Source organism: Mus pahari, chromosome 16 (genome assembly GCF_900095145.1).
Source record: "Mus pahari chromosome 16, PAHARI_EIJ_v1.1, whole genome shotgun sequence".
Classification (NCBI taxonomy): Eukaryota; Metazoa; Chordata; class Mammalia; order Rodentia; family Muridae; genus Mus; species Mus pahari.
Window position 1 is genome coordinate 69,191,554 of NC_034605.1, and position 15,548 is coordinate 69,207,101.

Sequence of the window (15,548 nt, forward strand, 5' to 3'; positions counted from 1 at the left end):
CGAAACAGGGTTTCTCTGTATAGCCCTGGATGTCCTGGAACTCACTTTGTAGACCAGGCTGGCCTCGAACTCAGAAATCTGCCTGCCTCTGCCTCCGGAGTGCTGGGATTAAAGGCGTGTGCCACCACTAGTGACTCTTTGAAGAGAACTAACCAGGGTCCCAAGAGAACTGCATTATTTGTTTTTAGGGCAACATTCAGTGACCACCCACTAGGTCTTGCCTCCTACACCTTTCACTGCCTTTTAACATTCCTATTGTGGGAAGAAGCTTCTGATATTTAAGCCCTTTGTAGCTGAACCACATGCAAATCGTGTGAATGCTAAACTCTTGATAACTGTTCTTTTTATTTGTTTGTTAAGCTGTTACTCCAGAACAAGATCTCCCTATGTATTCTAATGCTGTCTTGAACTTGCTCTAAAACACTGGGAGGCCTTGACTGCTTGATTTTCCTTCCTGGGTCTCTGAGTACTGGGATCACAAGCAATTACAGGCATCCACTGCCATGGCCAGCTCAGCTGTTCTTTTCTGTAATGTTTTTATTATTACCAGCTGAGGTGTACAGTACTCAGTATATTGTTTTGTTTTGCTAAAGATAGAACTAGCTCCAATAAGTAATGAGTATTTATTACTTAAACAATTTGCTGTTATCACAGTTACCTTTGCTGATTGCGCATTTGGATCAAGCAGGAATCAGATGATTTCTATAAACCCCTTCTGTCAGGATTAGATAAAGAGGCAAAAATCTTTCGTTCATGCTTCTAACTGATTCATACCTTCCCTCTGAGAAGTTCTATTTTGTTCTTAATCCCTTTCCATATCTCCTTTCTAGAATGTTCTGTGCTTGTTCTCTGTACCCATTTCTTTTTTTAAAAGATTTATTTATTTATTTTATGCATATGAGTACACTGTTGCTCTCTTCAGACACACTAGAAGAGGGCATCAGATCCCATTACTTGATGGTTGTGAGCCACCATGTGGTTGTTGGGAATTGAACTCAGGACTTCTGGAAGAGCAGTCAGTGCTCTTAACTGCTGAGCCATATCTACAGCCCTCTGTACCCATTTCTAAATGCTTACTGTTGCTTTGTATTTTTCTCACACCTCTGAGATTTTTTGTAGTCTGCCTTATGCTCCATGGATCTACTTAGATTTTAAATAGCATTCTTCAAGATTATTCAGCATGTAGGCTCCCATGCTTCAGTAGAGTGCTATGTATGGCTTAGCAATCTCATTCTGAATGTTACTGAATGCTGCTGGATATGGTCCATGGCAAAGGCCTCCAGGTTTCCCAAGCTGGTGGCAATGGAATTTTGTTTGTTAATTTGTTTCTTCTGTGTAGCATTGTGTTTATGAAAATATGGTAATTTTTACTGATAGCCTGGAAGTCAAGACAGTGGATCCACAACTCCGAGTTTTTTCAAAAAGGAATTCTAAGTTTCCTGTTATTTGGGAGCTGGGTTTAGCTTCCCTAACATTTTAGCCTTTCTTTGTTTTCACCTGTGTGGTGTGGTGTGGTGTGGTGTGGTGTGGTGTGGTGTGTGTGTGTATGTGTGTGTGTGTGTGTGTGTGTGTGTGTGTGTGTGTGTGTGTATGCATGCCAAGTGTATGTGTGTAAGGGTAGGTGTTTTCTTGGGTCACTATCTTACATATTGAGGCAGGGTCTCTCATTTGAACCCTGAGCTTGGCAATTCTTCCAAGACTAATCTGACTCTACCACTTATGCTATGATTGCAGATGGACCATCATACCTGCCAGGTAGCTGTGTGAGTGCTGGGATTTTGAAGTTTTGTCCTTACATTTTGGGGGCAGTTGCTTTACCTGCTAAGCCATCTCCTATACTCTCATCTCATCTTTTAAAATTTACCTTTAGTGGAAATCTTACACTATATGAGAACCTACAGACTGTATGCAGATATAATACATTTTTTTCTTGATGATTGATGTTTATAGTTATTCACAATTTCTAAGATTTGAGGACAAGATGTCCATTATTGACCTTGCTGTAAACATCCCCTCAATGTCAGATATCTTTTTGGCTCTACCAACTTTTGTTTTCCTTTGTATATGTATCATTCAGGGTCTTCAGATTTTCAGCTTAGAAGGAGACTTTGAGCATTATTTAGCCCAGTGTTTCCTTCAAGAGTGCCATGTTGGAATGTTGCCAAAGCCTTTGTTTCCTTCCCCTGTTCTATTTCAAATGTGTTATAAAAATACAGCTTAGTTCTTAGTGGTCATGTTTTCATGACTTAAAGTTGTATTTGTCTGTCTGTCAGTCTGCCTATCTATTCATTCATTTTCTGGTTATTTTGAGTCCAGAGCTTCCTGAAGATTTGAAGTAAGTCTTAATAGCCCTTATTTGCAAGTGTGTTTTCCCTGGTACTTCTTCAATAACTGAGCAATGGATGTCTTTCACACATACTTTTTTCAGGATACCAAATGCATAGAGGTAGGGAATTAAATCTATTTGAAGTAACGTTTGGTTTAACATCTGGGTTTTCCTCCATTCTTTAGTGAAGCCTTTAAATCATTCTCTTATCATGGGACTGTGATTTTCTTTTGATTTCAGAAGATAAACCCATGATCTTGTTCCCTCCCTATTACTGTATCCTTAGCCAAGCCATGCAGGCACTATAGTCCAGATGAGGAGAGAAGGACCCATACATATAGAGCCCACCTAGTTTAGCCCACTCAGTTTATAGATGAGAAAGCTGAAACCTGTGACCACCAGTCATCATCTGAAGTCAACTACCTATCCCAATTTGCCTGGCTTTCAGGCTTGGGTCTGTGTCTTCCTACCTCAGCTTTTCTCTAGCTATCTCTCATACTAGATCCACTACATAGGGCTTTCACCTGTCTGTGTGATAATGCTTCCCATGCCTTCTGTTTCTTTTCCTTTCTGTCAGGTTTTCTCTTCCCATAGTGTGGACTTGGTTGGCCTGTCCATAGAATGCTTTGGCTGTTTATTACTAAAGGCAAGTCAAGGTTAGGTATGGTGCAATTCTGCTACCCTCAGATAGTATGTGATTAGAAGAAGCTAGAATATCGATCTGAGCCTTCTGAGGAGATAAAAATAGGAACTATAGCCATCTTTTTAGTAAGTCAAACTCCAGATAAGTAATCCAACCCCTTGAGAGCCAGAGTTTCATCAAACCTATGAGAATTAACATTAACCTAATTAACTACAGAGCTTCATGAATCATTCAAACACCTCTTAAAAGCCCCTCTTCCCAGCACCAGCACAGCAGCAGTCAGCTAAGGAAGCAGTCAGATTTCAACAGGCATTTACAGAGCTTTCAGGGTAGGTACAAACCATATCAGGAAAGCAGGCACCAACCCTCTCTTGCAACCATGCTTGCCCGGCACACATGTTTACATAAAACTCATTTTTCTCTGTGGATAGGTTCAGGGGGACTTAGTGGAGGTTGTGGAGGGCTTTACAGCTTTTCCTTCAGCTCCAACTTTCAGGCTGCTGGCCGTGCTGGAGGTACCATACAAGGATACATTCCTGAGTACAGTATACATTATATGTCTCATCTCCTGTGCTGGTGTTGTCACCTTTTCTCTGTTCTCTCCACCCTTGTCACATGCTTCCAAACAAAATCATGAAAACGAAGGAGAGAATGGAAGCCCCAAACCTATGTTTTCCTTCACAGACATCTGGAACATGCCTCGTACCCAGCATGTTCTGTTTTGGAAGCTTCATGGATGTATGTCCTTGAAGGCTGCCCCCAAATGCTTGTGTATAAGTATGTTTCTTCATAACCATGTGACTCATCTTGCATGTGTGAATTCAGATATGACACCAGTGTTATAGAGTTGGTCTACTCTTATGGACAGGGCTCTGTGATTATTTAGGAGAGTCTGCATAACATGAGTACTAGAAAACTCTATTCAGAATAGGTTGAAGGATGAAGAAAAATTTTTACACTCTTATATAACATGGAGTTCAAAGGTAGCATGGCTTTGGAGCTACAAAAATACAACAGGTGGCTGTGAAGACCCACATTCTTCATCCTTTTCTCTTCTGTTGTCATGAACAGTTAGCCCTGGATGGCTCCACCCAGATGGGCTTAAGCTGGCACCCAGGCTCAGCATTGTCCATCAGTAGATGAGCTTAGATTATTTTCTGTGTTATTAGGAGTAAAATAACCTGTTTCTGATTTTAAAAAACCTGAGCGTGTGTATGTGTGTGTGCGCGCGCGTGTGTGCATGTATGCTAAGTATGTATTACTTACATTGTATTGATATGAGTGCATGTAGGCACATGTGTGCCATAGCATACAGATGGAGGTCAGTGATAACCCTGGGTGTTGGTCTCCCTGTTGTTTGCCACTGCATACGCCAGGGTGTGCAGACAGTGAGCTTCCAGGGATTCTTCTGTCTCTTCCTCCCGTCTTACCATTGCAGGCCTGGGATTATAAATCTGAGCTGTTGGAGTCAGCTTTCTGGGATTTGAACTCAGATCTTCATACTTGCACAACAAATGGTTACTGACTAAGCCTCCTGCTTTTGATTTTTGAGAAAGGGTGTCTTAGTTTAAGTTTCTATTGATGTGAAGAGACACCATGACCAAGGCAACTCTTAAAAAGGAAAGCATGGTGCTGGGGAAGGTACTGAGAGTTCTATATCTTGATGTGAAGGCAGCAGAAAGAGACTGCCCCACTAGGCCTAGCTTGAGCATGGGACCTCAAAGCCTACCCCTGTAGCCACACACTTCTTTCAACAAGGCCACATCTATTCCAACAAGGCCACACCTGTTAATATTGCTATTTCCTATGGGCCAAGCATTCAAACACAGTAGTCTGTGGGGGCCGTTCCTATTCAATCCACTACACAGGGTCTAGTTTTGTAGCCTGGGCTGGCTTTGAGTTCCTAATCCTCATGCTCCAGCCTCCTGTGCTCCTAAACTATAAACTTAGGCTGTGACACAGAACTTGAAAAGTTCTTTTCTAGAAGTCTTTTAGTGTACTTGTTCTCAATTCTCTTTGGCTAGAATTGGGTCATACATTACTTCCACCCGTCCTGAGGACAGGAATTTATAATACCCAGAGTCAATTGGGCATATAGGTGTCCAATAGGTATGTAGTGATTGGAAAATTGCAGAGGAACTTGGGTTACCTCTGGTAGTTCAGAGTGTTAAACAAGAGAGAGGTGGACACTCAGCAGACTCCCTCTGCCTGTCAGTGGATGTATAGCAGGATTAGGTTCTATAATGGGGCTCCTAAATAATGACACAGACACTTGATTTTATTTATGAATGATTAGACTGCCACATGGGTTGTTACCTCAGTTTCGTATGTCCATGTCTGGGTGGTGAATCTCCTACCTCTCTCTCTCCCAGAGCCCCTCTCTCTGCCTAGAAGCCCCTCCTTTCTTTCTTGACTTTGGTATAGGCCATCAGCTTTTTATTAAAACCATTCAGAAGGTGAGAGAAGGAATGTTTATAAAATGTGATGTAGCCATATACATAACAGTGCCAAAGACTGGTCTGCACTGTTCTGCAGGCACAGAAACCAGCATTTGAATAATCTTCACACAGTTCACAATAATATTACCCCAACAGGGTTTCTAGACGTCTTCCTAGTTCTGTAGGGAAATAATCTATAAAGACCTGTAGTAGAAAGAGCCCTTGGAAGACTAGGAAATAAAAGGGTGTGATGTCTACTTCTCATTGCTTTCCATTTCCTCTGTCCTATTCTCCATTCTTCTTTGGTTCTTTTAACAAGAAGAGAATGTTCCAGTGGGCTCTTCCAACTCTGTGGCCCCTGGCTATATTCTGTAATAAAGACCTTTCCTCAGCCTCTGTTACCTCTCATGACTGTATCTCAGTGACTATAGACCTGACTGAGAAGCTTCATCTAACTGTACTATTAGGTGACTAGACAGATTATTTCACCATTCTAGGCCAATTTCTTCATCTGTGCACCCCAGGCATGCTCATAGAGCTCACCTGACATGACTGTATTGAGCACTGGAAATAAAACCAAACAAAACAGGTTCTACCCTGAACCCTACTGGAACCATGACCTTCAGTTTCCAAGTAAGGGAGGCTCTGAGTACTACTGCCCCTACTGACTGGAGTGGGAGAAGCACAGATGATAGTTCTGCATCCTTCCCTGTTTAGTTACCAGCTCCTGAGGTCAAGTTCAGCAAGGGGCAAGCAACTAAAGGCAAAGTCCAGGCTATAAAGGCAGCAAGAAAGCCCTGACTGGTATCTTCTTCTTAGCATGTGGGGCTCATAGTTCTCCAGTTCTCCAAGGTTAAGAAGAATGTTTCAAAAGTTATGGGGAAGAAAAAAAAAGAGAGAGAAAACAAAAAACAATCCAGTTTATTCTAACCTCATATCATCTCTTTGCAGGTCCATTTACTCGGCCTCATCCAGCCTTATGGCGAATGGTTTTTGGTGAGTCCCATTAGTAGATAAAATTATTTTCTACTTAAAAAAACACCTTTTTTCTGTGTGTCACAATAGTGGCTTTACACCATACCTTAAAAACAAACAAACAAACAAACAAACAAACAAACCATTTTTAGTGTGCCTAATACAAAAATGTTAGATTCTTTGATGAAAAAATAAATGGTTGGTGATGGCATAAACTCTCATACATAGGATCATTTTTTGTTGCATATGCCTGCTTCTGCTGTTTTGTTTATTATTATACACAGAGCTTAGCTTCAGCAAATGAACCTTATTTTCTTTCTTGTTTCCCTTTCCTAGAGCTGGTGCTCAAGTACATGATAACAGCACATTTGTCTTGATAGCATCTGTGGAAGCCCAGCAATGTAGTTTATAGGAACTCAGAAAAGAGAGATCTCTTCTGACAGACAGAACCTCATTTGGTCTGAAGTTTATCATTAAGCATATAAATATTGAGGGTTTTTATTTTGTTTTGTTTTGTTTTTGTTTTTTCTAGTCAAGGTTTCTCAGTATAGCCCTGGCTCTCCTGGAACTCACTCTGTAATCCAGCCTAGCCTCAAACTCAGAAATCCACCTGCCTCTGCCTCCCAAGTGCAGGGATTAAAGGTGTGCGCCACCACCGCCCACCTATTTTTATACTTTTTTTTTTTCATTTTTGAGTCTTATTTTTGATTCTGTCATCCAGAAATTCAAATTTCCTGAATGAGTCTAAAATACAGATTTCATACTTAGATTTTGTATTTCATTCTGCCTAAGTAAGACATAAAATAGATTATTGTAGGTTAGGACAGTATAACCATACTTGAAATTTTAAGAGAATATTTTGCTTTTAAGCTACCTCCTTCATTTTTTAAGGTAATTCTTCATTTTTGTTTGTTTGGTTGTCTTTGCAACAAATCTGTGTATCCCTGGCTGTCCTGGACCTCACTGTATAGATAAAGCTGGCTTTAATGCTTTAGAGATCTCCCTGAGCTCTGGGATTAAACTTGTGTGCCACTACACCCAGCAACTTTTCATCTTTTTAAATTTACTTAGAAGTTTTCACCAGCAGCTGTTTACTAGTATGTGACAGGTTTTAAGACCTAAAGAGATGCAATGAATAAGACTCTGTCCCTGTGACTCCCTCCTCCACCCAAGGACCAGACAGCAGCCATAATAAGCAAACTACTAAAGAATTTAATAGTAAAAATTTTAAGCTATTACTACACATTAGCTAATTAAAACTGGGTGAGGTGACAGCCACTTGACTGCTTCCATTGAAGTAGTGAGGGAGTGACACTCCATGTAAAGTTCAGATGCAACTAAGTGTCTGTGCATGTAGCACATTCAGGGAGCAGGGCCTTCAGCTAAAGAAAGTGGCTGCTATATGGTCAGTCTCATGGCTGGAAAGTACTTGGCCCTGGTGGGTGGGGGAAGAGCAGTGAACAAAAGAGCAGAGAGCCAGCATGTACAGAAGTATTCAGACTTGTGAGCAGAGTGAGGAGTGTGAGTGCAAAGGACATCGGAGAGCTTTCTTAGAAGGATGGAATGACTATATTTACTATTTGAAAAAGATTTCCCTGGTGATAAACAGTGCTTGCTTCACAACATAAGGAACCCCAAGCACTCACACATACATACACACACACCATTTTTGCTCTAGTACCCAGGGTTTCATAGTACTTGCAGCTCATCCTAGAACTCTAACCTACGTATTTCTGTGTCATAGATCATTTCTATGGTAAAAGAATTATCTCACAAAGATTGTAATTTTAAAAGGTTATATTGGGGGGTGGTCATTAAAGATGAAAACTTGTAAAACTTATATAAAATGCAAAACCAAGGTAGTTCTTATGTGTCAGAAAATTTATGTTCCTTGGATCTGGGATGTGTGGCTATGTTGGCCCAGCTCTACAGGAAGCCTCAATGCAATGACTTCCTTGGTGAATGGAGAGGGGCCTGGCTAGAAGGCCTAGGGCTGAATTCATGCCAGCCATGCACAGTCTCTTCTCTAGGGAACCTATTTGGAGATCAGAGCCAAGCCACATTTGTGATTCAAGGTGATCAGTATGACAGTTCCTGGATGCCCTGCATCTCTGATCTAATTTCAGTCAACTTAAGAGAAGAAATCACAGCCCCACTCTGGGGTTGGGGTAGAGAATCAAATCTTTGAAACTTAATTTTGCCTTGGAGTGTATTAGTGGCTTTTCTATTTTAAATGACATGGTATTAGTGATTTAGGATAGCGATTATGGTAGATGTGATAAACAAATCATACCTGCCAGGGTAATTTGAAGGATAAGTCTCAGATGGAATGGGAAAGTATGACCCACCCGTCGTCTGCTCATTCAGCTTTATAAAACATTGTTTCATTCATCTGATTTTTCCCATTGACCTTGGGAGATAATCAAAGCCTTGCCCCCTAAACCTGTCACTTCAGCACCCCTTAATCCATTCTCTACCAGCAGCCCAGCCTCATGGTGAGTTAACTCTTTCTTCAGGAACATATTCACATGGCCTTTCTCTACTTCATGTTCTGTCAAGCCTACCCTATACATTCTCTGGCTGCTGGTCTTTCAAGGCTTAGCTTAAGTATCATTTCCTCAGAGAGGGAGACCCTTTCAAACTGAATAGGACTATGTATCATCAGATCCTCTCAACAAAAAAATACCTGACTATGATAGATTCTCAAAAGGCTACATTTTGATATTCATGTATACTATAACTCCAAGCCATTAAGTCTAATGTGTGTCTCTCCTAACCTTGACCTTAGTTTTTTTTTTTTTTTTTTGGTCAGGTCTCAGTGTGTTGTATTTCCTCTTCTTGGTATTCCTCCTTTTCCTGAACTTTGAGCAGGTTAAATCCCTGATGTATTGGCTGGATCCCAATCTTCGATATGCTACAAGAGAAGCGGACATCATGGTATGTACTTGTTAGTGATCCTGTTGTTAACTTGGTAGGGTCCTGGGCGTAGGAAGCACTGGGTCTACATTTTAAGTTGATTGATCTCCTTATTTCCTGGTAGTATAGCTAAAAACTGGATCTCAGGGTGCACCATTGTGCATCAAAGTGATACCATCCAGGAAATGAAACCCTTTTATGAAATGAGGGTGTATGCTACGAAGAATACACACACTGCCATCACATGGCCTTTGGCCTGAGCTCTGCTCATATCAATTATCTGTCATAGGACTTCGGGCAAAGTACTTACTAGCCTGCTTCCTTTTTGGTGAATATGATAATGCATATGATGGGTTGGAAGGGCACATTGTGAACTGAACATAGAAATGGTTTCTGTGCTTTCCAGAAGGCCTGCACATTGCCTGACACACACTGGTCTCTTCAGCTACTGCTTGTTAACCAGTCATGTTCAGCACCTTTGCTAGATATGCCTATAGCTGGATTTTATAGTTCCCTCGCTGCTTGCTACAAAGGGGCTAGCTGTAATGACTTAAGCTGTTTCATTTGTTGTATATTTAGAATACATACACACATGAACCCTTTTCAGTTTTACATAGAACAGCTTTTATTTTGACTTTATTAATAAGAATATTTGGGGAAGAAACATTTTTTTTCCTTTACATTCACGGTGATCATTTCTGTGATGAGGTATCTTGGGTTTTGCCCATACTAATCAGTTTCCCAGCTCTCCTGACATGAGCAACAAATACTACCCGCATGCACTGTTAGACCCCAGAGTTAAGAAGTCATTCCTCAGAACTGTCTATTATTTCACATGGGAGTCTCTTGTATTTCTAAATGGCCAGCATCTCATAGAAGCATTCCTCTGTCTTCATGACTTCAGCCTGTAGGACTCAAGCATGCCTTTTACACCATTTATTTTTAAAGGATGTAATATGGAATGCAGATGAATACTCAGAGAATAAGTACTTATCTCAAGGGCTGGCAGGGCTCCAAATGCAGCAGCTTCTTTAGAGGTAAGAGGCAGAGGTTCCTTTAGGGGTAAGGTGTACCACGGTCCCAACATGCAACTGTGTTCCTCTCCTCAGAGCTCTCCAAGCCTTATAGTTAAGGAGCTTTCATGGAGGTTATATCATAGAACGTAGGGTGGGACTTGAAAGGCCCATTTCTAATACATCTTTGTCTTGTCTTGCTCAGCTTCTAACCCTGGAGCCACCACTTACTGCTTTTTTAAAGTAAGAGACACTCCAACCACCATGATTTCCAAGGCATTAGGAACTCTCTCTGAAACAGGTCAAGACCATTTGTACAAAAGATGTACTCAGTACCCTTTCTCCTCAGAAAACTGCAAGGGAGCTAGGGACTAAAACCAGTGTTAGTAACCGTTTTGTACGTGTGACATTCTTGTCTTGTGTTCTGAAGGCCTGCTGTCCAGTGCAGGTTGAAGGAAAAGCTGGTGGTACTGTGGAGAAAGAAAACATGTGGTGCACAGACATTTGCACTGGCGATTAAAAAATAACAAAAGGACCAAAAGATCAAGAAGTAGTCATCATCTCAGAATGGCTAGACCCTTCTTGAGATGATACTTCCAAATGTTTATCTTAGCTTTCCTGGGGTCCACAATAAAAACAAAACCAAGAGCTTGGGGATTATTTAGAAGCCTAATTAGGATTTTTGACTCTCAAGGAAAAGAATGACAAAGGGTAACTTAGTTGTGGTGCTTCTACTGCCGCTTATGTTAGTTAGGTCTCCATTAAGGAGACAAAACATCTAGGAAAGCTGGGTGTATTAGTGCACACCTTTAATCACTCAGGATGCAGAAGCAGGCAGATCTCGATGAGGAGAGACCAGCCTGGTCTATGTAGTGAGTTCTAGAACAGCCAAGGCTATGTACTGGACCCTGTTTCAAAAAGCTAAAACATCTGAGGTAATCAATAAAAAAAGAAGGGGCTTTTTTTGTTTGTTTAGTTTTTTGTTTTGTTTTGCTTTTGCTGTTTCAGAGGTTTCAGTATGGTTAAGGCAAACCATCCATGGCAGGAAAATTGTTTAGCTCATGGTAACCATCAAACATTGAGGAACTGACATCCCACATCTTCCTTGAATACATATCACCAATGGCCTAAGGCCTCTTACTAGGCTGCACCACTTAAGAGTTCCTACCACCTCCAATAGCACATTGTTCCCTTGGTTAGGTAGCAAGCCTTTAATGTAAGAACCTTTGGAGAAATATTCTAAAACCTCACTATAGTAAAGATGCAAGCGATGATTGTGGTTTAGTCTGATAAACACTAGTCCAGACATTTTCTATATATTCAATATTATTCTCTCATACACATCGTGTGCACATGCACACGAGCACACACGTGCGTGCCACCTATTTATACCATTTTATAGAGGAGGAAAGAAACTTAAATGCTGTCTGTCTTGCTCAAAGCAAAAGATTCTATCTCTGCTTTAAAACCTATTCTTTTCAATTTGACTGTGTTTCAAGTGTAGCGTTATCACAGTAAGGACAGTCATGCTCATAGCAGTCTTCGAAAATAAAGATATTTCCTGAGAAATTGGAGAAAGGTATTATAGATAAAATACTTTCCAAGACAGCCATTTTGGAGCTTGAGCAAAAGTAAACCAACTTGCTTGAGGTTGTGCCATTAATGTTTCTGTCATGAGCCTTATGGAATGTAAGAGCAAGTTGAATCACAATGACATCTCAGTGTCAAAATCACAGCTCCACAATAACTGCAGTTGCCTTTTACAATCTAATTTCCAGTTAGCTGATTCTTCCTAAGCCAGGCAAGGTGTGCAGCTGTTTGCAGATTCCAGGAATCTGGGTGGTTTGTTATCGTCCTCCTTTTTCTTTTATTCCTCATCATGTTTACTTTCTCCAGCCCTTTCATGGTGCTGAGTACTAATTAATGGCTATACTAATTAATTAATTAATGGCTATAGAGAAAAACCTTCCTTTTTATATGGATCATTTCATTGTTTGCTATAGAGAAATGTTCTTCTTATTTGTGAAATCTTTAGACAGAAGTTCCTTTATAGAGATGTGTCTGGAGATAGGTATATAAATCCACCATTCAGAAGGTTGAAACAGGAGGGTCATAAGTTCAAGACCAGCTTGAGCAGCTTAGTAAGACTCCCTTCTCTAAAAGTAAAAAGAGGACTGAGGTGTGGCCAAGCAAGAGAATGTTCACTCAGCACTGTACTGAGGGAAAGTTGTTCTGCATGTAAATGGGGTGGGTCTGTAGTCACACTTGTCATGGGGCTACTGTTCTTGCCATTCTTTCACCTTGCCATTCCTGATCTTGATATATATGTGTTGGAATTCAAACTTATATTTTCATTTAGGATTTCTTCTATAAATTGGTATCAGGGATGGAGTTATTAATCTTAATAGTGGGAGTTTATTTTTGTTTGTTTATTTATTCATGCCTTCTTCTAAGACAAGTTCTTAAGTAGCCAGTGCTCACCTTCAACTCACGATGTAACTAAGGATGGCCTTAAAGTGGTCATCTTGCTTCTGCCTCCCAAGTACCACTAGGCTCTACTTTGATTCATTTTCTTATCTAATAGTGGATAGTTTGCTGATTTCTAATGTGATTGATTCTGGGCTAGAGGTAGAGCTCAGCGGTAGTGATAATATTGCATGAGGCCCTGAGATCAATCCCTAAAGCCAAAATAAGATTTTAAGAATGTATATTAAAAATATGGCCTAAGTATCAAACAAGTTTGGACAGCCCAGCTCTTTTTAGAATTATTTTGCAATCATTTTAAAGTTAGTCTGTCTGAAGTATAGCTGTCTTGGTATGATTGTTACTGACTGAACAGCTCCTGTGTGCTGGTGCCATGCTGGTTATAGTTGTAAACAGGTGGGTAGCCTCACCATCTTTTGGAGGCTAGAGTTAAAGATAGCTAAAGTTGAAGAAAAACTTGTTGGCTATTAGACCATAAAACAATTTCAGCAAAGTTTCAAGAAATTTCAACGTATTTTTATAAATTTTAAGCACATATAAGAGACAAAGACTCAGATCCTCTTATACCCATTACCTAGATTCAATAAGTATTGATTTGTTGTTGATATTACCATTGTCCACCCTCATTGCATTTTAAATCTGTTCTCAGATAGTAATCTAAGATGTATAAACTCCTTTTGTTTTTTTTCCACCTCACAACTCTGTGGAGTTGGTCTTCACATGATGTATGTTTTTTACCTCACCTATTCACAACATGATGCCAATGGGGTCCTCATGTTGTTCTTTGATGTAGTCTAAGACTCTTGATGCTTTTTTGTGTGTGTGTTTGGTATGCTTTCTTTTTCCTTAAAGTTTATTTGTTTATCTCCTGGGGTTTCTCACATCTGGATTTTGTGGCTTGCCTTCAGGACATTGCCATTTGTCTTTCTGCCCCACCCCACCCCTAGCTTTTGTGCACACTACAAGCAGGAATAAAGGCTTGTTCTAGTGTGTTTTTTATTCTGTCATAAATACCAGGACCAAAGTATCTTGGAAAGAGAACAGTTTATTCGGCTTACAAGTCCTACTCCCAGTTGACCACTGATGGAAGTTAGGGCAGGAGCTTAAGCTTATTGACTTACCTGCTCCCTAGCCTTGCTCAGCCTGCTTCTTAAATAGCCCAGGACCTGCCCAGAAGCATTGCTCATAGTGGACTAGGCCTCCAATCAACAACGTATCCCACAGTCAAATCTGATAAAGATATTCCTTGGTTGAAGTCTCCCCATAGGTGACTCTTCTTTGTTTCAAGCTGACAAAAAAGTAACCAACGCCAGGCTGGGTTGGGATTCCACCATCCTGCTCCATTCTTATTGTGAAGCTGCATCACACACAATTGGTGCCATCCTTTCTATTAACTAACTTCAGATCAAAAGTATTAGGAAGAGACAATTGCCACTTTACCAAACATGGACAGACTATTTTCTTGTCATTTTTCCCAAACCACACAGAGCATTTGTACTGTGTTAGGTAGGACAAGTAACCTAGAAGTGACTTATGGTATGTAGGGGGATGTGTATAGGTTGTATACAAAGCTGCCATTTTATATCTGGGATGTGAGCATCTAGATTTTGGTATCCTCTAGGTATCTTGGGATCTATCCCCTGGGAAGAGGGAGGAAGCATCCAATCTGCTCTGCCTACCCTGCAGCAAGGACCTCAGAGGTCTCTGATGGTGATTAATTGGGGGCCTCTAGGGATCAATTGGTGAATCTACTCTTTAAAATTCTAGTACTGGGTTATTCAAATTGATTCTTTAGTTCTTAGAGTGTCTTTGTTTAATGAAAGCATACATATATTTACAAATTCCCCAGAACCACTTCCAGCCACTGTTTATGCTGAGTGGCCACTAAAAATAGATACTCCCAACCTAGGTCCTTCTCTAGCCCTAAGCAGCCTATTCCAGAGTAATCATAGGGTAAGAGGTTGAAGAATTCTGGGCTAGTAGTACCTTGTCACTCTCCTTAAATTAATAGGCAAGCTGTTTCAGCCCCAGAGTCTCTGTCAGCCAGGAAGAACATGCTGTTGCAGATCTGGGAACTTGCCTGTGGGATTCCTGTGGTAAATGAAGAGATTGTTAGGACTCCACACTCATGCATGCCCTGTTCAACATAGCAAAAGTCTTAGAATAACTTGTTAGTTTCCGAGTGAGTTAGTATAAGGAGAGTATCTAATTGTTAGTTTCTAAATGACAGTTGCAACATTGGGATAAAATGGTTAAGAAAATAACTAGACAAAGGTTCAACATATTTTTAAAAAGTGACATCACTCGAAAACAAACAAACAAACAAACAAACAAAAGTGACATCACATGTACATGGCCAGAGAGAAGCTGAATAGAAGCTAGAAATAGAAACAAAGAATCTAGTAGACTTGGAAATTTAAAAACCCTTTCTAAAAACCTTGGGTTGAAGAAGAAATCATGGGCTGAAGAAGAACTCACAGTGGAATATTTGTAAATTCCCAATGACAGTGAAAATGCTGAGAAGATATAGGCAAGTGACCACTGAGGAAGATGAAAGCCTGAACTGCTTTAAACAGAAGAGTCCCCACCCAAAACTGTACTAATTATTATATAAACTCAAAACTGAGAGTTTCCAGGCATTTAAGAATGTTGGTTCTGACAGGGCCCCCAATGGAGGAGCTAGAGAAAGTACCCAAGGAGCTGTAGGGGGCTGCAACCCTGTAGGTGGAACAACAATATGAACTAACCAGTAC

General features: G+C 40.5%; 1 protein-coding gene across 1 annotated transcript in view; it reads left to right on the forward strand.

Annotated features, from left to right (window-relative positions):
• Window positions 1-15,548, forward strand: part of Ptdss1 (phosphatidylserine synthase 1) — a 61,854-nt gene that overhangs the window by 13,072 nt on the left and 33,234 nt on the right. The window contains exons 3-4 of the mRNA XM_021215391.1: window positions 6,359-6,403; window positions 9,195-9,319. Of these exons, the coding sequence (XP_021071050.1) occupies window positions 6,359-6,403; window positions 9,195-9,319 (170 nt within the window). The remainder of the gene's footprint in view (window positions 1-6,358; window positions 6,404-9,194; window positions 9,320-15,548) is intronic.